This window comes from Rhinoderma darwinii, chromosome 10 (genome assembly GCF_050947455.1).
Source record: "Rhinoderma darwinii isolate aRhiDar2 chromosome 10, aRhiDar2.hap1, whole genome shotgun sequence".
NCBI classification, from domain to species: Eukaryota; Metazoa; Chordata; class Amphibia; order Anura; family Rhinodermatidae; genus Rhinoderma; species Rhinoderma darwinii.
The window spans coordinates 7,011,312-7,036,946 of record NC_134696.1 but is presented as its reverse complement, the minus strand read 5'-3'; the positions used below and the strand labels follow the sequence as shown (position 1 = coordinate 7,036,946).

At 42.8% G+C, this 25,635-nt stretch overlaps 1 protein-coding gene across 9 annotated transcripts in view; it reads left to right on the top strand.

Annotated features, from left to right (window-relative positions):
* The window catches only part of GRAMD1B (GRAM domain containing 1B), a 207,864-nt gene that overhangs the window by 134,117 nt on the left and 48,112 nt on the right, over window positions 1-25,635 (top strand). For 8 of the 9 annotated variants that reach the window (XM_075839275.1, XM_075839271.1, XM_075839273.1 and 5 more), the window contains one exon: window positions 13,814-13,834. The exons of the other annotated variant lie outside the window; for it this stretch is intronic. In XM_075839275.1, the coding sequence (XP_075695390.1) occupies window positions 13,814-13,834 (21 nt within the window). The remainder of the gene's footprint in view (window positions 1-13,813; window positions 13,835-25,635) is intronic. 9 annotated transcript variants of the gene reach the window in all.

Below are 25,635 nucleotides of genomic sequence, written 5' to 3'. Positions count from 1 at the left end.
AAAAAGCAGCACTTATTAGTATAATGGTGGGTCCTGATCTCGATCCAAACGGTCCTATAGATATATGCAAAAATGATCACAGCACTCCAAAGGTTGATTTCAAATAAAGATGTGGCTCAATATTCCCTGTCCAATAACAAGCTACGTTTCAGTCCTCTCGCAGGAACTTTCTCAAGCTGATCTTTGTATATATATATGTGTGTATATATATATATATATATATATATATATATTCCGGGTTGGTAGACTCCGCACTAGGAGGAGTGTCCGTTTATTACACATATATAACGAGACCGATTTGCATTCATGTATGATGATTTTATTTTATAGTGTGGTGGAAATGATGCCCCCAAAGTGTCTCTCTTTTCTAGGAACAGTCACAACTTTAGTTTCTCTTTGCTCCTATATTGTTCCAGAAAGTGTCAGCCTAGCCCCCACCCTGTACATATCTTTTATTTATTGCAAGCCGAATGCTGAGGTCAGACATACGCACTGTGTGTTTAATGCAATTATTTATTTTTTTATGATAAATGAGATAGGGTCCTAGTGGGATGAGCAGGATAAAACATATATTTTTTATTTTCCATCATCCCTGCTTGGAATTCATTCCCATATAGAAAACTGTTCCTGGGTAGCCATCTTTGACCAATTTAATGTTTGCAGGTCTGTATAAATAGTTGGCTGTAACCATAAGTAATCGGGAGATGGGCAGGCATGCCGCCTTCCTCTCCTTCCCAGCTGCCCTGTTCCCTGGCATCATGCTCTTACTGTGTGATAATTCTGTGTTCTGTAAAGTGTTAGCTCTAATTTTCTCTGTGTTTTTGTTTCAGTATGACAGACTTAACCTCATCAAAGTAAGATGTACTCTTTATCTTGTCACCCGGTCTTGTCCTCCTCCCCTGGTCCTCGCTGAGTAGAGATCGCAGCTAGCTAGAGGTGATTAGGCTGGCCCCTGGCATCGCCCTGCAGTGTGTGTGTGTGTGTGTGTCTAGCTCTAGACAGCTTTCTCTTCCTCTATGTGCCTGTCCCTGTGCTGTGTCTCGTTATAACAGAGGTCTGAGAAATACACTACTGGTTGTCCGTCACCATATCTACTGAAGTGATCTATAAAATCGACCCATCCTCATTGAGCCTACAATAAAAAAAATTGCCTACAAATAGAGGTCCTTGAGTCCTAATGTTGCGTAAAGGGGTTGAAAGGGAAAGGCCAGGGGAAAAAAAAACTTTCCAGTTACAATTATTCATCAGAGAGTCTAGGTTAGAAAACCCATTTTAAAACACCCTACTGTGTATATTTGAGTTAAAAGATGGGGGATTCCTGTTCATCACCCTCATCTATTAGCCAGAGCAATAAAGGGTTACAAAGAGTGTCTCCCACTCTGGAGGACCCAACATGTCCATGCATTACGTGGACAGCCCATTGAATTAAACACTTGCCAGGTTCCCCACAAATTATAACTGGTCACAGGGGGTCACAACAGCAGGACTACCGTTGATCAGCTTATCTTCAGGGACACTTCTAACTAAAATAAATGGTACAAAGTGGACAACCCCTTTAAGACTACCTAATGAATTCTTTTTTGAGCTGCACTATTTGATAAGCAATGTTCTGAATAGGTGGGGGCTACTGCTTAGTAACAGGAGGCCCAGCCAGTGAGCGACACACTTTTATGAAGGGATAACATATTCAGTAGAAGAGCTGGTAGAGCACACCATCACTACAGGTCCTGGCTGCCAGGCTGAGAGGAAAATGCCAGCTGGGACCCAGCGCTGGATCGTGGATTGCTCAGTAAGTTATCCCTTCCTTCTTGCTGAGGAGAGAGAACTGGCAAGGGACGGTTTTCTCTTGGCCAGTATTATTCTCTATATTCTATTCAACCCTTCACGAATTCTGTTGATCTCCTACATGGTAACAGATGCTGGTTAACAACCATTGCAGTGCTCTTAAAAAATAATTTAAAAAAAGTGGCAACTCCAACTTTTTAAAATCCCTGATCAGCATATAAATTTGCATTGATTGTTATGCAGAGTTACACTTCCAATGTAATGTGCCATTCAAGGTCTGTGGAAAGCTGGATGACAACCTTTGCTGTGTACCTGCCAGACAGAACACGACACACACAAACAAACACACACAAACTTCCACAATATGACAATCACTTGAAGGAATGGAGAGACCACACAACGTTCCTACATTGCCCTAGAAATTGGACTCAACCGCACAGCATGAACATACTGAAAGTGTAGGCACCCGGTGCATACACACGGACTCTCAGCATACCCAGGGTCCTGGGGCCCTGCACAGTATGAATGTGGCTGGGTAAAGAACCAAAGTGACATAACTGTCAACCCCTTAAATATGAGGCTTATATTAGCCTTTAGGACTCAGCATATTTTTATGTCTTGTTTTTGGTTTTTTGTCTCGCCACATTCTGAGAGTAGTAACTTCTCGTTTCTTTTTGTTTACATTTGTGTGTGAGGTTTTGTTTTTTTGCGTTTTGGGTTGTATTTTTTATGATATCGTTTTTTGTTACATATATACGGTAAGTCAGTGTTTAACTTCTTTATTTTTTATTTAACTTTACCGAACGTTCTTATTTACATGTTAACTATTTTTTGTAAGCGATTAAGAGGATCTCAGGACAGCACTAGGGTCCTTTGTTAGGCCTAGGGCATTCCCTTTTAAAATCTTTAGCCCTGGCGATCATGACACAAAGTTTGTATGTTCTTACCTTCTTCTCGTGGGTTTCACCACTCTTTATAAAAAATATCCTGATAGGTTAAAGGGGTTGTCTAGTATTCTAAAACCATTACTGCTTTCTTCCAAAAACAGTGCCACACCTGTCCACAGGTTGTGGGGTATTGCAGGTCAGACTCATTCATTTTAATGGAGTTGAGCTGCAGCACTACACACAACCTATGGACAGGTGTGTCGCTGTTGCTGGAATAAAAGCAGTCATGTTATTTTTAATCCTGGACACAATCTTTGTGTGTCTGAGATACGGAAATGAGTTTGCGAGTCGCCAGGGGACAGCAACTTATGTGAATGGTGACAATCTCCGCATCTGTACAGCGCTGTCGAATTTGTTGGTGCTATATAAGCAAAGGGAACTAAATAAAAGGATGGCGCAGTAGTAGACGCAGACACAGTACATTTCAATGAGAGAATACTTTTACTCTGGCTGTGGCACAATGCGTAATGGTTACTACAGTGGCACTTATCATAGCAGTTAGAGGGATGGCACACAGCATGGCAGTTAGTCTTTGGAGGGCACTTCGCTTGGTGGTACAGTCTCTGGAGGGCACTTAACATGGCGGTTAGTGTCTGATCCTTGCAGCCAGCGGTAACCAGGTCTTCACCCACCCTCAGTATATGATTACGCTGAAAGCAGTCCGACACCACTCAGCTGGACACACAGTGTCTGCCTTTTCAGCAACGAACGCCAACACGACCCCATTCTCTTCACAGACCTCCTCTGGCTTTTTGCCACTCTGTCAGTCCCGTGTGTTACCTCACTCGCACCTGACAGGCTCTCCCTGTACGCTATCCAATCACACTCGAAAGTTTGAACACGAGGCGTGCTAACACCTCCTTTTATAGTCTGGCTCCATCCTAGCTCGGAGCCCGTGTGGTGCCACGTCACTGCATCCACAGATATGACCGGAGACCTCACCATCCCACCGTATCCACCTGTAAACATCACAACATATCTTAAAGGTACAATACCTGTACACGAAAAATTTTTAGAACATTGCGCAATGCAACATGACAGTCCAGTTAACTTCACTGAGACATCCACAGTACGTGTGCAAAACCACAAGAGAACCGTTCATTTTGACTTCCGAATACGTTACTACTTCTCCAAGATCAGCATTTTATAATCTAGGTAAAATTCTAGTTGATCCAATGCGTTGCAGCTTACGGTCTATGTAGATTACCTGGTTTCCGACCGCCCAGGGTATTCATTTATTGGGCGGTAAAGGTCCTTTAGAACACGCATCGTTGTATACCTACAGGTCAGGTTTTAGATGGCTGCCCGAGTGATCAGGCAGCTAAATGTCGGGTGCCCAGCAGTTTTCACAGCTTCTGTCTTCTCTTGTACACTACTGAATGAGCACTGTGTATAGAATAAAAGCAGTAGCAGCGCCACTGCCTCTATTGGTCCCGGTGATCATGTGACTGGTCACATGATCGACAGGATGCTGTTAGTAGAAGGCGGCTGCTGTGTCTAACTAGACACGTAATATAACAAAATTTATGGTAGACAATGACGATCACAAATAAAAGGTCTATTTTAGGGTAATACCATATTATTACCAGAAAAGAATTAGCTGAAAAATAAATTTTCTTTAACAATTATTTTGAAACTATAAGCCTAAAAATTCTAAAAAAAAAAGCAAAAAGGATGTGTATAAAAATTATGAAAAAATAAACCTGCATTATGAAAAAAACGCTGCAAAAATCACTTCACCAGCCAAATTTTTTTTTTTTTATAGCAGTTTAACTAAAGCGTGCTAAAGGTGGCCTGGTCCTGAACTGGTTAAAAAACTAGAAAGAGCTCTCCAGATTCATGTACCGGTAAATAAAGGGTCATTATTGTATATTGAAAAGTTCCGCAACTTTCTAATAGACGGTTTGTTTCAATTCCTCGCCATTCCTACTTGCTGTCATTGAATAGACATTATTGTTTGAATTCAGAGGATAAACCTGATCGAGAGCTAGTCATTCCCACGAGCTGTACTTTGTTACCATGTGTTAGCGTAGGTAAGGGCCTGTTCACATGAGCGCCTGGTTTCAGTTCAACTGAAGCATCACTATTGAAATCAATGGTAATGAAAACGGAAGCTATAGTTTCCGTTCGTCTTTCCGTTCATCGGCTCCTCCGGCGGAAAGGTTGAACGGAAACCAAACGCTGATGTGAACAGGCCCTAAAAGAGCGCCTGGAGTCGAAGATAGATTTGTGCTGCTGCTGTGTTTAGCTCACAGAGGATAGCCTACGCTGATACATTGTAAAAATCAAACATATGCTGTGTGAGCAGGATTAGGTCTGTATGGATTTTTAGCCACTGAATGCGTACAAGAAATGTTTCACTGCATAATAATGTCTATTTATTTAGTATTCATGATCTGTGGAAAGCTTTTTGTCAAACTCTATGTATTCAAAGACTAAGGCCTTATGCACGCGGCCGTGCCCGTAATCACTGCCCGTGATTGTGGGCACGGCTGGCCGCCGACGTCCACGGACAGCCACCTGGATTTTCAGCCCATGCTCCCATACAAAGTAAAAAGTAAAAGATAGGACATGTCCTATCTCTTGCGGTGGCTTTCCACGGCCCGGACACCTTCTTCCCGTAAATAAATGGGAAGATGTCCGTGGTCAACAGAAGTGAATTGGTCCGTAATTGCGGACTGTAATTACGGACAAATTCTAGGGTCGTGTGCATGGGGCCTAAGTAAACTAAAAAAAAAAAAAAGTCTGAAAAGAATATTAAAGGGGTTTTTCCCGTATTATAAAATCATGGTGTGACATATCCCCAGGACATGCCATCATTTTATGATCGGTGGGGGTCTGACCCCGGGAACCTCAACGATACTGAGAATGAAGCGTTCTTGGCACTGGGTGCTGCTGTACAAGGAAAAAAGTGAAGAAGTTGTAGTGCTAAATCGGTGCAGCGGCCCCTTTATTCTCAGGATCGATGGGGGTTCCAAAGGCTGCACCCCCACGGATTTCTAAAGTGATTGTATAATGCCTTCACTTAAAATATGTAAATAACCCTCTAAGATTCTTCAAGATATGTCCAGGCATTTTTCGATACCAGAGGAGTAAGCAAACCCCTCACCCATCCTATTTTTTGCGAGACGTTTCTGTAAAACGGATGTTAAAAAAAGTGCTTTATGCAGATGGGCAATTCTGGGAGGTTTTGTGGGTGATCCTTGGTGCCCCACAAATGAGGATTCAAATGTTATAAGGTATGGGAAAAACGCATTCCCTGAATCATTGCATATTCTTATTATTATTATCATTATATATTTACTCCACCGTACAAGAGGATTAGCAGCACCATGTCGAGCTGTCAGGGCTGGTTGGAAACGAGCACAATATCCTACTCCTCATATCCCCGGTGCCCCAATCCCTCCTTGTTTGTGTGCATAGAATAATGCTGCGGTACAATACATTGACACGGATGCCAGCTCTTCAATGCTGACCGCATGTATTTTGTGAACAGAGTAATGCACTTAACTACAGTCGTATCTGTAACAATATTTCCGTTTTATGTGCTTGGTCTGCCCCGGAGGTGCTACTTTAAGGAGATTTATAGAAATGTGCAAAACCTGCGCCTAGTGACCAAAGTGACTCGCACAACTAATAGATTTCTTGTGATTCCACTAACAGCGTGATTAATAGACACCAGTTCTCTTGCAGATTGCTGCATTGGGAAATGACGTTAGGTGGGATTAGCGCTCCCCGGCATTTCTACGTGGCACACAAGTAGATGTCTGCACAGCTCTGCTAATTGTGCCTTGTGTAGAGTTTCCATCTATCGGTTTTGGCAGTTGCTAGTAATTGCTGCGCTTTAGAGCTTATATAAGGGTGACAGCGCTGTACTGAGCTGCAGATTCTATTATTTATAGTATCCAATAGCAAAATTGTAGCAACACTTCATTAGCTTATATCTGATATCAAAGTCAGGATAGGAACCATATAATCCCCCAGAGAGATCCAACTGCTGAGCCCACAACTCCTACTTCACAGGTCTCTGGGAAATAGTTTAGGTCTCTCTGGGATTTGCTAGAATGAACGTAACATATAGAACATTACATTGAAGAACCTTCGTTTGGATGACAGAGAGGACAGCTAAGATTGGCCCCATGAACCATCTATCCTCATTAGCAGGTATTTTGGTGCCCTAGGCACCACCACCACCTTACCCTCCTCTTCTATAATCCCTTATATTTACAATCTGTAGTGTACGGCACCAATGCACCTGCAGCTCATCGGTAGGACTGCACAGACAGTTTTTTTGACGTTTTGGTTCTCTGACTGGCTCGTATACTTACATCTGCAGCCAGTCAGATCAAGAGAGGGCTTTCCATTCTTGCCAATGAGCGCCTTTCTCCTCAGATGGAAGCGCTCATTGGTCAGCTGAGTGACATATGGCCACCAATGAGCACTTACACTGTCTGATGGTAAATGCGCTCATTGGGCAATTGTCAGTGGCACTAAGTGAGTCTTCTCTTCTGCTCGCTGGCCCCGATCCCGGTTTACTACATCTGTGATGCGGACCGGGAGCAGAGAGTGGCTGTGAGGACACTGACAGCGATACAGTACTGGCAAATTCAACTGCTTCTTTCTTTGTCATCGTGCTGCCAGTAAGGGCTTAGGCAGCGCCTGTTGGCAGCACAACGCTCCTGATGTGACACGAATAATGCAAGCAGCAATCATCACTATATTCAGAAAAAAAAAATTGCATTAAAATTGCGCCACCCCAGTTTGAGTAGAGGTAGCGCCTTAGGCGGTCACCTACCTCTGCCTACCAGTCATCCCTTCCCATTAGCATTATGAACAGGGATCCTCTTCCACAGGCGCTACAGCACTTGAAAACAAGGGGGGTGGATCTGTCCCAAGGGGCGCACTTGGCCCTCTGTTCTACTAGAAATGGTAAAGAAAAAGTTTTGAGGTCAGACTGCAGTAGTGTGACCTATCACTAGGATTTAAACCCCATATTGGCCCCGATCTATGCTGTGTGCGCCTCCCAGTGGCCTTCATAGTTAGGCTAATATTATCAACACTATTATATAATAAAGCACAATCCTTCTATATGAAAATGTACCTTTTAAGGTCTCTGCTGCTTGTCCGTAAATTTCAATGTAATTGTTTACATTGTGAGACTATAAAACCATCCTAAAATGGCCTGGTCACACAGATGCACCCCTTGTTACAGTGTGTGAGAGCTTCCTCTTCTCATGAGCCTTGTAGATGTGTGAACCGAACTAGACAAACACAGATTTTCGGTCTCTGGATGTAAACAAAAATGTCATTATTCACTGGCAGCAAGCAGAGATGTTGAAAATGGCAAGGAATTGAATCACAAAGTATATTAGAAAGTTGCCGAATTTTACTTTGTCAATAAAACGTATTAATTGTATTTGTAAAACCCCCTTTAAGTCTTATATGTGAACATTTGTATAGCTCATTCTAACCATGACCTCTTGTGGGTCTAATACAACCCATGAATGTCACATGTCATATTGAAGGGTAATTTTAGGCAAATCTGAACATTTTGCTATGCTCGTTATCGAATACTGTACTGCTGTATATGCATTAAACCTAGCATAGGGCGGGGGCATGGGGGGCATGATGTACTGAATTTGACAGGCCCGAGTGCTAATGACAAAGGCGCGTAATATCCCGTCAGCAGTGGGCAGAATTTCTGCCTAATGAGAGGTTCTCAGAAGACTTGTGTCATGCAGGACGGAGATTGTTAAATCAAGAAACGGGCAGCTTGGGAGAAGATACGTAATGGGGCTTGACAACCAGGCAGTAATGTGACCCTTTAAAAAGAAAGTATCACCTTTATATTTTTTTTCTCTAAATAAAACCTGATAGTAAAACGTAATTGGTATTCTGGGGCCGCCATCTTGCCTGCACTTCTGTTTACAGCATACGTATAGAGAAATGCTTTACAGCAGCCACATTGGACCATAGGAACCTGTGAACAGGGGGGGTGGGGGGGTTTGACTTCAGACTTTTCTAGGCATTCTCTGTGACTTGTGGAGGAGGGGAGCTGTGTCCATCACCTATTATCAATGGTGGATCCTGTGTTATCTATATAGAGGTGTTACCTGTCAATCTGCTTGAACACGTCATTACTTTCGTAGCGGCTCCGCAAGGTATTGCAGTGTTGTCCCATACAAGTCAACAGTACAGTGTTGCAATACCTTGCCCAGCCACTAGGAAAGTAACGGCGTGCGCAAGTACAAATAAAAATGAAATGAAATCCATGTAAACAATGAAGAAGCTCGTACGAGTTGGACCCCCACTGATCATAAATGGATGATCTATCCTAAGGCTAACCCCTTTAACTTATGATTGTGGGCAGGATACCGCTGCTGCTGCAAGTAGATGGCAACACATTATTATAGTAAAGCAGAAATAGATGTTACCATTATTATAATCACAAGCTGAATAATGGAATATGTGCGCCATATATATGAATTAGATTATGTTCGATCAGTCAGAAAATCAATCAGAGGTAAAATGTGGATGTTGCTAAATCTCTTCCAAGTTAAATGCAGTTGGTATACGTAGTGATCCGGTATAGAGGCAGACTACTGTTTTACTGAAGCTTCTGGGCCCCATTGCAACATATAGCCCACAACTGTTACTTGTGTTTGGGCCCCTCAAACATTAGGACATAGTTGCAACTACAACCTCAATACCCCTGTAGATGCTGCTGTATCGTTACATCCTAAATCTGCGCCACTGTACAAGTATAATCCTTGTAATAGTAGAAAAAAGCTAAACATAAAACGTCATGAATAATAAAGATATGTTACTCACCCGATGACCCTTGAAGCAGAGCGCTGTCCCTATACCAGTCCCCAACCAGACAGGAGCAGATCGAGGCAATGGCTCTGTTCTGTGGTATTGGGGATTCATGTTAGTTAGAAGCGAAAAAGTTATTTTAATCTGGCATTGATGGGACCTGATGGGTGTCGGGTTATAAAACATTCTGGATTATTAGACAACCAAAGAAAAATATATCCAATTTACTCACAACAGTAAAGAGCCTCGAGGAAAACAACCCAACATAATAGGATATTTTACATTCATATTTTGCCTGTTTGGTTTTCACTGGTCAGTTATGTGACTTTGTAAATGTCCAAATCATATTACACTTCTATGGTGGATAGAAGCGCCGGATTACAGGATGCCAGATTTAAGGAATTGGACTGTATTATGTTTAGTGCAAAGTAAAACTTTGGAACTAGAGTGGAGGTATGGAAACTTTGTGTCCACCAGAGGGAGCTGTTACACTGTACAAGAATCATTCAGTGCAGTCAGGATGTCCGCAGAGGTTTAAGATCAGCTACAAATGTCTCTTCTCAGCCTCCGTCCGCCACCTTCTACCAACCATTCCTCTTCTTCCATTGGGAGATGTCACAGGACTGTCACAATTATTTTACCTTATCTCCATATCTTCCTTGTCACCTCATCTTCCTATAGTACTTGGCAGAGTTTATTTCTGGGGACCTTGGATACATTATATCTCTGCTGGTCTTTATTGACATGAGAGCTTCTTTTTGTCACTCCCCATGATTGTGTGTATAAATGTTACTGTCTGCGAAAATGCTTGCAAGTCATTCGATTGGAACAGTAAAAATCCACTGTCTATGTTTTTTTAAATTTTCTATATCCTTGAACTTTTAGAACTAAGTTGCGAGCAAGCGCCATGGCAATTACAGCCTCCGGAACAAGAACCCCATGGTGCAGCGCGTAGCACCAGGATATAGCTGTGCTCAGCCGTTTTTGATCAGATTGTCTATTTTTAATATATTAACCCTTGTGTGACCATTGGTTGTCTAGTGATTCTCCATAAAAGCGCCCTGTCAAGGGTATAAATACAGATGTAGTCCAGCTGAGGTTGTCCTTTGGCACGACTCATGGTGATATTACATTGGGCTTTCACATAGGACTGCAGGTAAACCTTCTGCATATCCTTAGAGAATTATCATTGTGTAAATGATGGAGACTTTGAGAAATTCAGATCTGCCTCTTATTATGACAGTGTGACCCTCAGAAGTCGTCGTCGTCCCCCGCCCCACACACACACTTACATGCTTGCTTTGTGGTACCTGTGGCAAAAAATTAGCCCTGTGCAGATTATACCACTGTAATGGTACCACCATCAGGAGAGGGTAGACCGGGATGAGCACTTTCGCACTTATTGGTCTTGGAAACAGGCGTAATTTACCACAGCAGCCAGATGTACTATTGTAAAATGTAAATATATTTTTTTTTTACCACTGCATGCCCCATCCATTGCGGTTTTGCTGTGTTGTTTTCTCTCCACAATGGGGAAAACCTTGACATTAAAAATATATATATATAACTGTGATTCTTATTATGTGGTACTGCATTGCAAAAGAACATTTCTCCAGAACAGTTTCCAAACTATATAAAGTATTACATTTTTATTGCTGTTTTTGCATTGCATGTACCACAATGCCCAATGCACCCTAGAGAGAATAGAGCATCACGCACATCCTGTGGCCAGCACTAGGGGGCAGCCCTGCACAGATCCTTGATAAACCATTATGTAGTCCTTTAAGATTTTGCATCATTGATCTCTCTGGCTCCCACTGGCCCTTTTACACTGGCCGATAATCGGCCGGCGCATCAAGTGCCGAACAACGAGACATCGTTGATTGACGCTCGTTTGCTCCTGTCACACGAAGCTGTGGATGGGGATGAGCGGTCGTTACTCTGATCGCTCCTCACCATACGTTATTATCATGTCGGCAGCGCGTCTCCCTGTTTACACTCAGAGATGTGCTGCCGACCGATACTATTTTACTTTTTTAAAACGATACGACCAGCAGATGATCCAGCGTTTGCTCGTTCATCCCCTGATCGCTGCGCGGTTTACACATGGCGATTATCGGCAACAAGCATTCTATGAACGCTCGTCTGGCTGATAATCGCCCAGTGTAAAACCCACTTTAGTTGTGGCAGGATCCCTGATCTTTTGTGTCTAGGATTTTCTATGAACATTAGGAGTTTCCTTTGTTTCTTCTATACAATGTGTGACATCATTTTGTATAATAAAATAGCTGCGTACATGGGTTGCAATGTATAGGACGTATGAATATGTTTAGCTGAAGATGGCAAGTTTGGAAACTGTTCCTTTTGCTGAGTTTTTCCTGCTATCATTCCGAAAATATCCTGTAGCTGTCGGTATATGCTGGGAGTTGTAGTTGCACAACCACTGGTGAGCCACAGGTTTGCAGACCACTAGGTTAAATGTTAGGCCCCATGCACATGAACAGATTTTTTGTAATTCACCCGCAAATCTACATGTGAATTGCGGCCCCATTAATTTCTATGGGCCCATGCACATGACCATGGTTTCCACGGTCTGTGCATTGCCCTGGAGCCAGGACCACAAAAAGATAGGATGTGTCTTATTACGGCCTGGCTCATATAAATGAATGCACACGGCCATGTGCATTTGCTGGCGGCCCGCGGGTGACACTCCGTGGCCGTCCGAGCCGCAAATCACGGCCATGCACACCACTACGGTCTTGTGCATGAGGCCTTAAACTTCCATGGTTGGTAGTTAATGTCAGCCCTTGTATAGATGTAGTGGAGCTGAGATTGTCATCAAATGCAGCTTATATGCAGTCCTATGTAAAACCACAGCTTAAAAACATTGTGATATTGCTTTTGCTGTTATTTTACATGGGACCGGAGGTGAACCCGCTCAGTGAGTTTCAGCTCAATGAGCATTTTTGCAGATACATTGTGGGCCCATTAGTTTATATGGCCCCATGCACACGACCATGGTTTTCACAAACCGTGCTGGCGGCGTAAATCCGGGCAGCAAAAACTCAGGACAAGTCATTTTATGGTCCAGATTTTTAAATTATACCCTGTGTCTGTGCAATTAAAGTGAAATTAATGAGTGTTTCAAGTGAGAGTGCCCGTCTAGTGTAAACTAGGAGTGGGACCCTATCATTCTGTAAACTAGCAGGGCTGTAGGACCCCCGACCATGCAACGTGTTATAAACCCTTTCAAATTACAACTACATGAGACTAAAGGAGGTTTTACACTGGGAGATTATCCGGCAGATCATTAGTTCATAGAATGCTCGTTGCCGATAATTGCCCTGTGTGAAAATGGCAGCGATCAGCAGATGAACGATCAAACGCTCGATCATCTGCTGATTGTATCGTTTTAAAAAATGTAAATATTCTGGTTGTCGGCAGCGCATCTTGGTGTGTAAACAGGGAGACGCGCTGCCGACATGATAATAATGTATGGGGACGAGCGATCGGAGTAATGGCCGCTCGTCCCCATCCATAGCTCCGTGTGACAGGAGCAAACGAGCGCCGATCAACAATGTCTCGTTGATTGGCGCTCGCTGCACCAGCCTAAAATCGGCCGGTGTAATAGGGCCTTTACCCACAGTGCAAAGGGCACATAGAGGAGACCACGCTTGTTCCTTCCGACCCCACAGCGCCTTCTACTGGTGACCCCTGTAATTACACCACAGATTACCGATTACCTGTCTGGGCTGACAGATACTACGCATTGTGGTGCATTTGATAAGTTACTTATTGCCGATAAGTTCCTGATATTTATCTTCACCCACACATAGAAACGAATGACCTGGCTGAACCATGAGGCACGGCTTCATTTATAAACAGAATGTTTATTTTCTGTGTATAAGTAATGGTAAAAAGGATAAATAAAAATGACCCTTCTATTTCTTTGTGGTCAGAAACTCCGCTCTGGCGATGCTACATGTAGTGGTCACCTACTATTAATGACGTGTATATATACTACTATTGTATATCATGTACTGTACAGCTCACACTGGGTGGTCAGACAATGCCACACTGGTGGAGGAGAACTGGCGCTGTAGATTTTCACATGGGTACCTTCGCTCTTCCAGTGATAATAAATCATGTGATATCTTTCTACGTGACCTAGTTTTTCTTTTAATCCTCATTTAACCCATTTTCTGCTATGCTTTACAGTCTCTAAAGGATCGTATAGAAGTAACCTCTTTTCTTTCTCCTTGCAGAAGAGCCAGAGCTGGTACAATGTGAGTACGCCTCTATTCTCCATGCCTGAATATGTGCATGTTAATGTTAAATGTCTCTGACTTTCCTGGCTTGCTGCATGAAATGAATGAGTTGCATGCACAATACAGGTAAGTGCTGCCCTCTGCAGGCCTTATTGCAGTATTGCTCCTCTCAGCTATCGATGGAAAATATTTGTTCTTGAAGCAATTTGATAACATCCGTAGTGTTATACCAATAGTTGGGGAAATTGGAAAAACATTTGAACGCATTTGTAGTAAAATACAGTATGTATTCCAGGTATTAACCAGGTCTGAGCACCCAGTGCCTTATATACCACAAGGTTATGTGCCCAGCAAGACCGTATGTATGCTAAGATTATACGGACATCACAAATCATATAAAAGAATGTTCTATGGGACCCTTAATATTACAGGATTCTCCATTATATTTCTTATATTAAGTCATTTATACTGCACATAGAAATCATATCCTAACGCATGCACACGTCTGATCAACAACCCAACAGCAAATGTACCAGTTAGGCCCCATTCACATCGCGTTTGTGCTATCCGCCAATCGTATACGTTTTAAAGCACTAAAAAAGTATTGAAACTTATAGGTCGGCGTATACATAGACTATAATGGGTCAAACGTAGACCAAAATAGCATCCGTTTGGTCTATGTTTGTCATGGTTTACGTTGGGATGCAAATTTTTTTTTAAGGTACTAAAAAGCTATACGTGACGTAACATTTTGTTTTTTAGCAGTGATCTCAATGGACGACGTATGCAAACCTAATGCTATACATTTGTATACGTTTACATATGGTAAATCGATCTGTTTTATTTATCACTGTTCACTTAAAAAAAAAAAAAAAGTTACTTTTTTTATGTAACAAGCGAACGGAAACATATACCGACATAAGTATACTCTAAACAAACGCAATAAAAAACACAGACGTAAACAGAAAATGGTACACGTTTGTATATGTTTTCAATAGTCCACATTTCTATTAAAAAAAAACGATACACACGGCAGATAGCACAAACGTGATGTGTATGGGGCCTTATAGGTTCTGTAGATGCGGCAGTAATGTTGACAATGTGAACAGAGTGCCATAAATATTACAGCATGATCTTCTATATCTGACTCCAATAACCTTTGTTTTACCATAGAGTTTCACGGAGAAGGAGCACTCAGGCCGGGGTTAACACGGGATGGAAATGCTGCATATTTCCCTTTTGGATAATCCGCCGTGGATCGCGGTGCTAGCCGTGTGGATGAGATTTGAACAAATCTCACCCATATGCCGCGTAACATCTCCGCATGAAAATTGGAGTGTGCTGCAATTTTCAAATCAACAGTATCATCGTTCTGTTGTGGATATTCACAGTGGATTTCAAATTTTTTAATGTAGCCGGGTGAAATCTGCAGCGTTTCTGCCGCTAAAGCCACGTTAATATGATTTTGCTGCAGAACGATCTGCAAAATATCCGCTGCATGTAGATAACAGTTTATCGGGCTTTTCTCACAAGCGTTCTATGACATTTCTTATAGAGGACATAAAACACTACATGGTTGCAGTAACAGCCGCGGTGATCCCGTTTCCCCCACAATTCTGCCAAAAAGGTCTACTGTTAATCGCAGCCACCAGTGGAGACCAGGCAATGCATGATTACTCTCCACTGAAATGAATGGGTGTTTTGGAGAGGGGTTCCACCAGTGACTAGGACTTAAACCATAATGGAAGAAGTCAGCAGCACAGGACAAAAGCAATATTGTTAATCGGTGCAGTCCTATTGAGGCCTCGTTCCAAAGTACATTTGCTGCAGAAAAACAGAACAAGGCAGCACTCTAGCTCCTGTGTCCGCTAAAGCGTTGCATGGGGAAATAAATTATCGTACACAAAGTGCTGCCTTGCTCTCCGTTTTTATGGGAACCAGCCCGTTCTTGGGACCACTAGAACCCGTGTTTTCTGACACATACATCAACATGTTATAAATATTCCTTTTTTGGCTAGAACACTCCTGGTTAAGGACAGATATGGAGATTGGGAGTGGCATAGAGTGATGGCCGATGCTGCTTCAACCACCTTCACTGTCGGACAGTCTCGTTGCTATGGATAAACAGCCAAACAATGCAGTTATCAAGCAGCATGTCCATAGCAACCAGTCTATCTCCGATTACTCCGCTCACGGCAGAATTGAGGGCAGAGGATGAAGGTTTGGCAGGACTTAACATGGTTTTCTCTATAATCTACTGGAACATTAACCATATTTTTGTAAAAGCAATCCATGGTGGAGGACCCATTTTAATGTATCCTGGCACATTGGCACTAACGTGCCATCCATCCAGATTGATTTGAGAGTATTTTCTAAGCGTTACCAAAGAAATTTCGGTGGCTCTACAGTAGGGTTGTCACGATAGCAGTATTTTGACTTCGATACCGATACTTCGTGTAGTATTGCGATTCTTTGCCAACAATAAGAAAAAAATCCAAAATATAAAGACCTTCCATTTTCTGAATATAAAATTTTTATTGGATTGAATCTGATGGTGGATATGTGTGATTGCTGGGTGTCAGCCACTGGGACCCCCAGCAATGAGGAGAACGGAGACCGAAAGTCCCCCAAAGTGCTCTATGAGAATTGAGCATGTTCAGCCAGAGCTCCATTCATTTCTATGGGTCTTCCGGGACCACTGCCTCCGTCAATGGAGCTCTGGCTGAACATGCTCACCAATGCTCCATTCTCATGGAGCAATTCGGGGGACTTTTGGTCCCCATTCTCCTCATCGCTGGGGGTCCCAGCGGCCGACACCCAGCAGTCACACGTATCCCCTATCCTGTGGATAGGGGATTAATGTGATTTGTAGGATAACCCCTTTAATAACCCAGCCTATCTGTGCATACAGGAAACGAGACGACTGCCTCTAAATACAGTGATACAAAGTATGTAAAAAAAAGTAAGAGAATAATTCCCATACATCTAATATTTACAGAGGCATCCAAACATGTAAACCAAGCGTGACTTGGTGCATTGACCGAAAATATCTGAATAGAACCTACAAAGAGGTCAATAATCGCACAAAAGATAATAAACTATTTTAAAAAAGAATCACGTTCTTGGAAGATAGATACAAAAACACTTAAAAATGAGTCAAACAATGTAAAACATGGCATCAGCCTGTGCAGGGAAAAAATACAATCAGGTCAAGGTATATACATGAAGTATAATGTACAGCCATGTGGATGCAAGGATGAGGACAAGGCCAACCTACACCTGACTGGAGGGTGTATATATGTGGTTTCTACATAAATTAGTAATGTGTCAAATTAATGATCGTGACATATAAATAGAAAAGCACGTAAAAGAGCAGATGCATATGTGCAATGTCGAGATGAAGGCCTCAGCCGAAATGTGCGTCGGGTCTGGCGTCTTCCCTGTGCAGGATCATTAACATGGGCATGTATTTTACTCTCTAGGTTTATGTCTCTTTCAGCCCTGTGGTTACTTGGATCTATGACGATGCCAACGCTCTAACCGACATTGCACATCTGCATCTGCACTTTTTTCCCTGCACATGCGGACGCCATGTTTTACATTGTTTGACTAATTTTTAAGTGTTTATGTATCTATCTTCCAATAAAGTGATTCTTTTTTAAAATAGTTATCTTTTGTGCTATTATTGACCTCTTTTATTTGTAGGTTCTAATCCCTTTAAAAGTAATGGCAACATTAGGGTTAATGTGGGTCACTTTAACTCCAATGTTCCTCAATGCTGGCTAAAACAAACACTAGTGCCTTTATTTTAGGCTTTTGTTCTGCTCTAATACCTGCCCGGGGCTTTCCTCTCAGTGACTATACTGGAGTGTGGTCCTGATTCCAAACTAAGGGCGCGAAACGACACAGGCACGTCAACAGGAACCCACTGCCTGTACTGCTCGCGTCATTCTCCTCCCACCCATGCCCTTACACACAGAAGCAGATCATCATTGGCGGCAGTGGAAACTGGAGGGAGGACTGAGCTCATCATTGGTGGCAGTGGAAACTGGAGGGAGGACTGAGCTCATCATTGGTGGCAGTGGAAACTGGAGGGAGGACTGAGCTCATCATTGGTGGCAGTCGAAACTGGAGGGAGGACTGAGCTCATCATTGGTGGCAGTGGAAACAGGAGGGAGGACTCCTCATTGGAGGCAGTGGAAACAGGAAGGAGGACTCAGCTCATCATTGGTGGCAATCGCTAGCATTGTTGAAAGGCGCTGATTGGCGGGGCAAGTCATTCTGCCCTGCCAATCAGCGTCATTGTAAGGCGCTGAATGGTCGGGCACAGAATTTGCCCGGCCATTCAGTGGTTATGCATGTAATTGTATCTGCGTCCTATAGACGCAGGTACAATTCGTGCAGGAAGGGATGGTGGTGGCTGGTTTCAGTTGAGCCGCAGCCCCTTCAGAGGGGCAGCAGGCCGCCACCCCTTCAGAGAGGCAGCAGGCCTGAGGTGAAAAGCTCATCTCGCCTCATGGATGGTGCAGCCCTGTGTGGAGTGGCCGCAGTGGGCCACACCATCTCAGTAGGCCCAGGGCCACCGCCCCTCCTGCACACTGCTAGCTACGTCATTGGTGGCAGTGGGAAACAGGAGGGAGGATTCAGTTCATCATTGGTGGCAGTGGGAAAGGAGGGAGGAGCGTTCCTCCCTCATACTGTAACGCGCCCAGGACTAATCTCGAGCAGGGCGGTGACTGAAGGAAGAGAACATGGCGTGCGCTATGTTCTCTTCATGTATTTCAAATTGACGGTATCCAACTGTTTCCCATCGCACAGCATCGAAATCTCCATGCATCGTGCATCCCTACTCTACAGGGTACCATGTCTATTTTGATATTTTTTCTTATAATTCAAGGATCACCCACCTCTGGCCTTATCTGACATGTTGATATAACACATCAGAAAATGCATGTAGGTGTAATACCCCTTTAAAAGTTTGTCATTAATAAGTAAAGTCTAAATACAGTGATTATTTATGGGTCGGTTTATACTACCCACACAGTAATGTCCAGACTCAGTTGTTTGAGATTTCTGATGGGTGAAGGACGCAGACGAAATCCAAAAAAGGAAATCTTATCAGTCAGTAACAATAACAAGCCTGATAAGTGGTGTGGGCGGTAATTACAGTTCTTACAGCATAATAAATAGAAACTTTTGTAGCGTTTATATTTCACTCTTATCGGGGGAAGAGTAAAGATAAGGAACCTACATGTATAGTGACATTATGACACATCGGGAATATCCCAAGAAAAACAGATGCCACTTTCAGTAAATATCTTCTCACCGGACAGAGAGAAGCCATGTCAACAGCAATGTGTTATGTCTTCTCTATATAATGTGGGAAAATAGCCTGATATCATACAGTGCACCCATAAAACTACCATACAATATAGACTAGCCTAACATACAGTGTACCCATAAAACTACCATACAATATAGAGAAAAAGCCTGATATACTACAGTGCACCCATAAAACTACCATACAATATAGGGAACTAGCCTGATATCATACAGTGTACCCATAAAACTACCATACAATATAGGGAACTAGCCTGATATCATACAGTGTACCCATAAAACTACCATACAATATAGGGAACTAGCCTGATATCATACAGTGTACCCATAAAACTACCATACAATATAGGGAGCTAGCCTGATATTATACAGTGCACCCATAAAACTACCATACAATATAGGGAACTAGCCTGATATTATACAGTGTACCCATAAAACTACCATGCAATATAGACTAGCCTAACATACAGTGTACCCATAAAACTACCATACAATATAGAGAAAAAGCCTGATATACTACAGTGCACCCATAAAACTACCATACAATATAGGGAACTAGCCTGATATCATACAGTGTACCCATAAAACTACCATACAATATAGGGAACTAGCCTGATATCATACAGTGTACCCATAAAACTACCATACAATATAGGGAACTAGCCTGATATACTACAGTGCACCCATAAAACTACCATACAATATAGGGAACTAGCCTGATATCATACAGTGTACCCATAAAACTACCATACAATATAGGGAACTAGCCTGATATCATACAGTGTACCCATAAAACTACCATACAATATAGGGAACTAGCCTGATATCATACAGTGTACCCATAAAACTACCATACAATATAGGGAACTAGCCTGATATTATACAGTGCACCCATAAAACTACCATACAATATAGGGAACTAGCCTGATATCATACAGTGTACCCATAAAACTACCATACAATATAGGGAACTAGCCTGATATTATACAGTGCACCCATAAAACACTGACACAATATGGGTAAACTGCGCTCATATTGAACTGTGCGGTCATAAGTCACTACAACTCTTAAATGGATAAAAAATAAAAAAATACATAATTTTGTCGTTGTAGTCAGAGGATGTGCAGAAATCCCCATCAGCCAATTTGTCCTTTTACCTCCTGGCGGCAAAGGGACAATGTCGTTCAGCGAAGGCTTTGTATTAGTCACTGCTGTGTGTCACGTAATGTTTACAATGTGAGCGGCTGAATGTTGCTAGGACTTCTCTGTGATTGACTGCTGTTCTTATGCCACAGTCCTGTGTTGGGATAGCACTGCACACAGCATGCACCACTGTAAAGCATTATTTTCACAGATATATATATAATTTATGCGTGTAAAGATGTTTGACAGCGCTGTGTGCAGTGATATTCCAACTTTTAGGCTGAGGCAATCCACAAGGAAGAACATAAGAGGAGTCATAATAAACAATTGTTATTTCAGAACAGTCGCCATTATAAAGATTATGGTATTGTGATGTGAAACGTTAGGAAATTATCAGTAAATGTTAATAGATGGATATCAGGATAGTATAGGTTGACAATATCACACAACTTACACTATGTGGACAAAAGTATTGGGACACCTACACATTTGTGAGGTTAGACCCTGGTGCTGGGGAGGGGGCCTGGCTCGTAATCTCCATTCTAGTTCATCGTAAAGGTTGGATGGGGTTGAGGTCAGGACTCTGTGCAGCCAGTCAAGGTCTTCCACCTCTTTTTTTTCTGTTATGTAGTACGGAGAACTTTGGTATAATTCAACAACAATAAAAAAAATATATTGGCAAAAAAAATATTTCTTCCACCTTAAACTCACTCAACCATGCCTTTATGGACCTTGTGCACTGGTGCACAGTCATGCTGGAACAGAAAAGGGCCGAACCCCAAACTGTTCCCACAAAGTTGGAAGCTCATCCATCAGACCGCCAGATAGAGAAGCGTCCCTCCACAGAACACGTTTCCACTGCTCCAGAGTCCAGTGGCGACGTGCTTTACACCCCTCCATCCCACGCTTGGTGATGTAAGGCTGGCATGCAGCTGCTCGGCCCCCCATGCCATTGAGCTCCCGTGGCATGGTTTTTGCACGGACTTTAATGCCAGAGGAAGCAATTATTGAGTCAGCAGAGCGTTGGCAACTTTTCTGCACTGTGCTCCTCAGCACTCGGCGTCCCCGCTCTGTAACTTTTTACGTGGTTTGCACTTTGTGGCTGAGTTTCTGTGGCTCCTAAATGCTTCCACTTTCCAATAATATCACTCACAGTTGATCATGGAATATCTAGGAGGGAAGAAATGTCATGAACTCACTTGTTACAATGGTGGCGTGTTATTACATGACAACACTCAAATTCAGTGAATTCTTTAGGCTGGGTTCATACATCGTGACCAAAATGCCGTTTTTGCCGTAACTGCGGCACATTGCTGTGGTTTTGCTGTGGTTGCGGCAAAGAAAAAAGCATTTGGTCCGCGACGTGTCAACCCAGACTTAGAACGACCCATTCTTTCACTAATGTTTGTAAAGGCAGACTGCGTGGCTAGGTGCTGACTTTCTACACCTGTGGCAATAGGACTGAATGAAACCTCTGAATTCAACAAATAAGAGTTGTGTCCCAATACTTTTGTCCACATAGTGTATGTGTGATATATGAAGGTTCTGTAGACCTTGGCGTCATGGTTTCAGGAAGCAAATGTATACAGGTCCTTCTCAATGAATTAGAATATCATCAAAAAGTTAATTTATTTCAGTAATTCAATTCACAAAGTGAAACTCATATATTATATAGATTTATTACACACAGAGGGATCTATTTACAGCATTTTTTTTTCTTTTAATGTTGATGATTCTGGTAACCGTTAATGAAAACCCAAAATGTAGTCTCTCGGAAAATGAGAATATTGGGTAAAAGTTGAAGATTGTAGACTCATGGTGTGACACTCTCTACTCAGCGAATCAACGCAAAACACCTGCAAAGGTTTCCTAAGACTTTTAAATGGTCCAACAGTCTGGTTCAGGAGGCTACACAATCGTGAGGAAGATGCTGACTTGACCGTTGTCCAGAAGACCGTCATTGACACCCTCCACAAGAGAGGGGAGCCACAAAAGAACATTGCTAAAGAAGCTGGCTGTTCACAGAGCGCTGTATCCAAGCATATTAATGCAAAGTTGAGAGGAAGAAAAAAGTGTGGTAGAAAAAGGTGCACAAGCAACAGGGGTAACCGCAGCCTTGAAAGGATTGTCAAGAAAAGGCCATTCAAGAACCTGGGGGAGATTCACAAGGAGTGGACTGCGGCTGGAGTCAGTGCTTCAAGAGCCGCTACACACAGACGTATCCAGGACATGGGAGAAAACTGTCACATACCTTGTGTCAAGCCACTCATGACCCAGAGACCACGTCAGAAGCGTCTTACCTGGGCTAAGGAGAAAAAGGACTTGTCTGCTGCTCGGTGTCCAAAGTTCTGTTTACAGATGAAAGTAAATTTTGCATTTCATTGGAAAATCTCGGTCCAGAGTCTGGAGGATGAGTGGAGAGGCGTCAATCCAAGTTGCTTGCGGTCCAGTGTGAAGTTTCCGCAGTCAGCGATGGTTTGGGGGCCGTGTCATCTGCTGGTGTTGATCCACTGTGTTATATCAAGTCCAGAGTCAGCGCAGCATCTGCAGGACATTTCCCAGCACTTCATGCTTCCCTCTGCTAACAGCTTTATGGGGAATCTGATTTCATTCTCCTGCAGGACTTTACACCTGCCCACATTGCCACAAGTACCAATACCTGGTTTAAAATCACAGTATCACTGCGCTTGATTGGCCAGCAAACTCGCCTCACCTAAACCCCATAGAGAATCTATAAGGTATTGTCAAGAGGAAGATGAGAGACACCGGACCCAACAATGCAGATGAGCTGAAGGCCACAATCAAAGCAACCTGGGCTCCATAACACCTCAGCAGTGCCACAGGCTGATCGCCCCCATGCCACGCCGCATTGATGCTTTAATTCATGCAGAGTTGGAGCCTCGACCAAGTATTGAGGGCAGATACTGGATAGACTTCAGAGTAGGCCAACATTTCGGTATTCAAAATCATTTTTGCAATTGGGCTTATATAATATTCTCATTTTTTGAGGCACTAAATTTTGGGTTTTCATTAACTGTTCACCATAATCATAAACATTAGAAACTGTGCTGGAAATAGATCACTCTGTGTGTAATGAATCTATAAAATATATGAGAGACACTTTTTGAATTGAATTCCTGAAATAAATCACTTATTGATGATCTTCTAATTCATTGAGAAGGACCTCTAAACTCTATAACACACACTTCCATAGTAGTGTCAAGTGCCGTATATCACATCCAGCGAGCCGCGATATATAAACTGCTCCGGAATAGTCCACACAGTAAATGTCTCCTTGGTTTAATTCCAGGGGGGCAGTCACTACCCCACCCAGCCCTGCTCTTCTACAAATAATCATGAGCGAGGATAGATCTGACTGTGCTGCTTTCACAAGAGGGGCACTTTCTTTTCAATGGTAATATCTGTGGCAAACAAGTCCCAGTGACCTATAGAATTCAAATGGAAATCCGCAATAACCTGGATTATAAAGCTTTTGTCTACATCTTGTGGAAGCAGCCATTACATAGGGTGGACCAGAATACAGCGTGTAAATCCACTAGAGCCAAGATCCCGAGGCATCGAGCTCAATATGCCTCACACCTCAGCAATGGCACCAGACCTTAAGAGCATTTCCCATCTAAAATCATTACAAAGTCAAGTTGCTTAAAAATCTATTCAGTTATTCGCTAAATTCATGACGTGACAAGCTGAAAAACTTTTAAGGGAATGGGTAACAAGTTATGTGACCACCATCTCGCTCTGGGGCATGCACACAGACTTTCTTGACTCCTGTACAGCAAACCCTGAATATATATGGTAGCCGGCAATGTATTACTAAATAACTATTCAGATTTCCTGCACAAAATGGATAAGATATAAACTCAGAGGGGGTGCCCATCTTGATAACCCCTTCTTAGTGAAGATGCCCAGTTGTCCGCTATTATTTCTGTCTGAGCGGCCGCTGCAGGGTGGAATTACATTGCGCTCGTTCAAATGTATAGGCGACCAATGTGATTGGTGGGTGCATTGAGGAAGACAGGGCGAGAGCTGCTCTTTGCATCAGCTCTCATCTCTGGTTTTGAGTTGGGGACCCCCTCTATGATGTTCATATGCCCCTTTTAATCTTGGTTCTGCAACTTTCTAATATACTTTGGGGAAATCTTAAACTAATTTATGTCGACAGTAAACGCACCAAATATATTAAGTGGTGCACGCCTCTTAATAAATGTGGCGTCTTTTTGGCTGTCAGTGCGACAGAAATGCAAATCTACGCCTGCTATGAGCAGGTGTAGATTTACACAAGTTTCCGGTGTGAATTACGATAATTCTGTCATCCAGTGGAGGCCTCGCCCCGTCAGTTAAACTCCACCTCCTCTTCTCACCACTTTTGGAAATTGCAGAGAACCGTAATAAGTCAAAAATGTTACTGCACCTATGGTGTCTGCCAAAATTTGTGTAATCCTCTTGATGTGTCCCCCCATTGTGTTTCCGTTCCTCACCGTTTTCAAGATCTGTGCTTGCTGTTGGAAGCATTCTTATTTATGTCCAGAAGCTCAAAACAACAGACACAGGTGCAGAACTGATGATCATGTCGGGTTTTTCCAGCCCTGGAATGTAGACAATGAAGTTTCCATTAACCCACACATGACTAGTAATCCCTATATGTCGCTATAGTAGAAGGTAAAGGTAACTGTATGAAGTTTATTATTTTTGTATTTTACGCCGCCTGATATAAATTTCACATCTGGAAAACCCCTTCAAGAGCTTCAATATTAACTAGAATTTTGAAGCCCCTTATACAAAATTTTCCAATTTGTAGAACTGTTTTGCATTGGTTAGAAACCATCGTTTTATCGCTTTAATCATTGATCGTTCACTGAAGCTTGCGGTAAAACCTAACTCTGCTCCAACAGCACACTGATCTAGATGGCAATGTGTGAGGGAGTCCGGATGCCGGAATTAGATCCATGGTCACTTTAGGGAATCGATTTAGCTGTCCATCACGTCTAAGAAAAGAAAGCTCCTTGTATATCAGAGCGGCACGGCAGTGACCAGTTCATTTATTGGCTTCACCATGAATAAGTGACTTGTCCTGTTTTCTGTGCCCCACAACTACACGTGGATTGTGCACGTCGTTCCATGACCTGAGGGGTGAGTTCCCCTCCCCCACCCTCCATATCTTTCTTTCTTAGCCTCTTTTCTTTTTTTTTTTTTCCATTTTTCTCGTTCCCTACTTTTGAATGGATGTGTACACTGCGACTCTGCAGAACGTTGTATTTTATTCATATCATTCCCTGCCCCAGGCACAGTCCTATTTCCCTACACACGTAAACAGG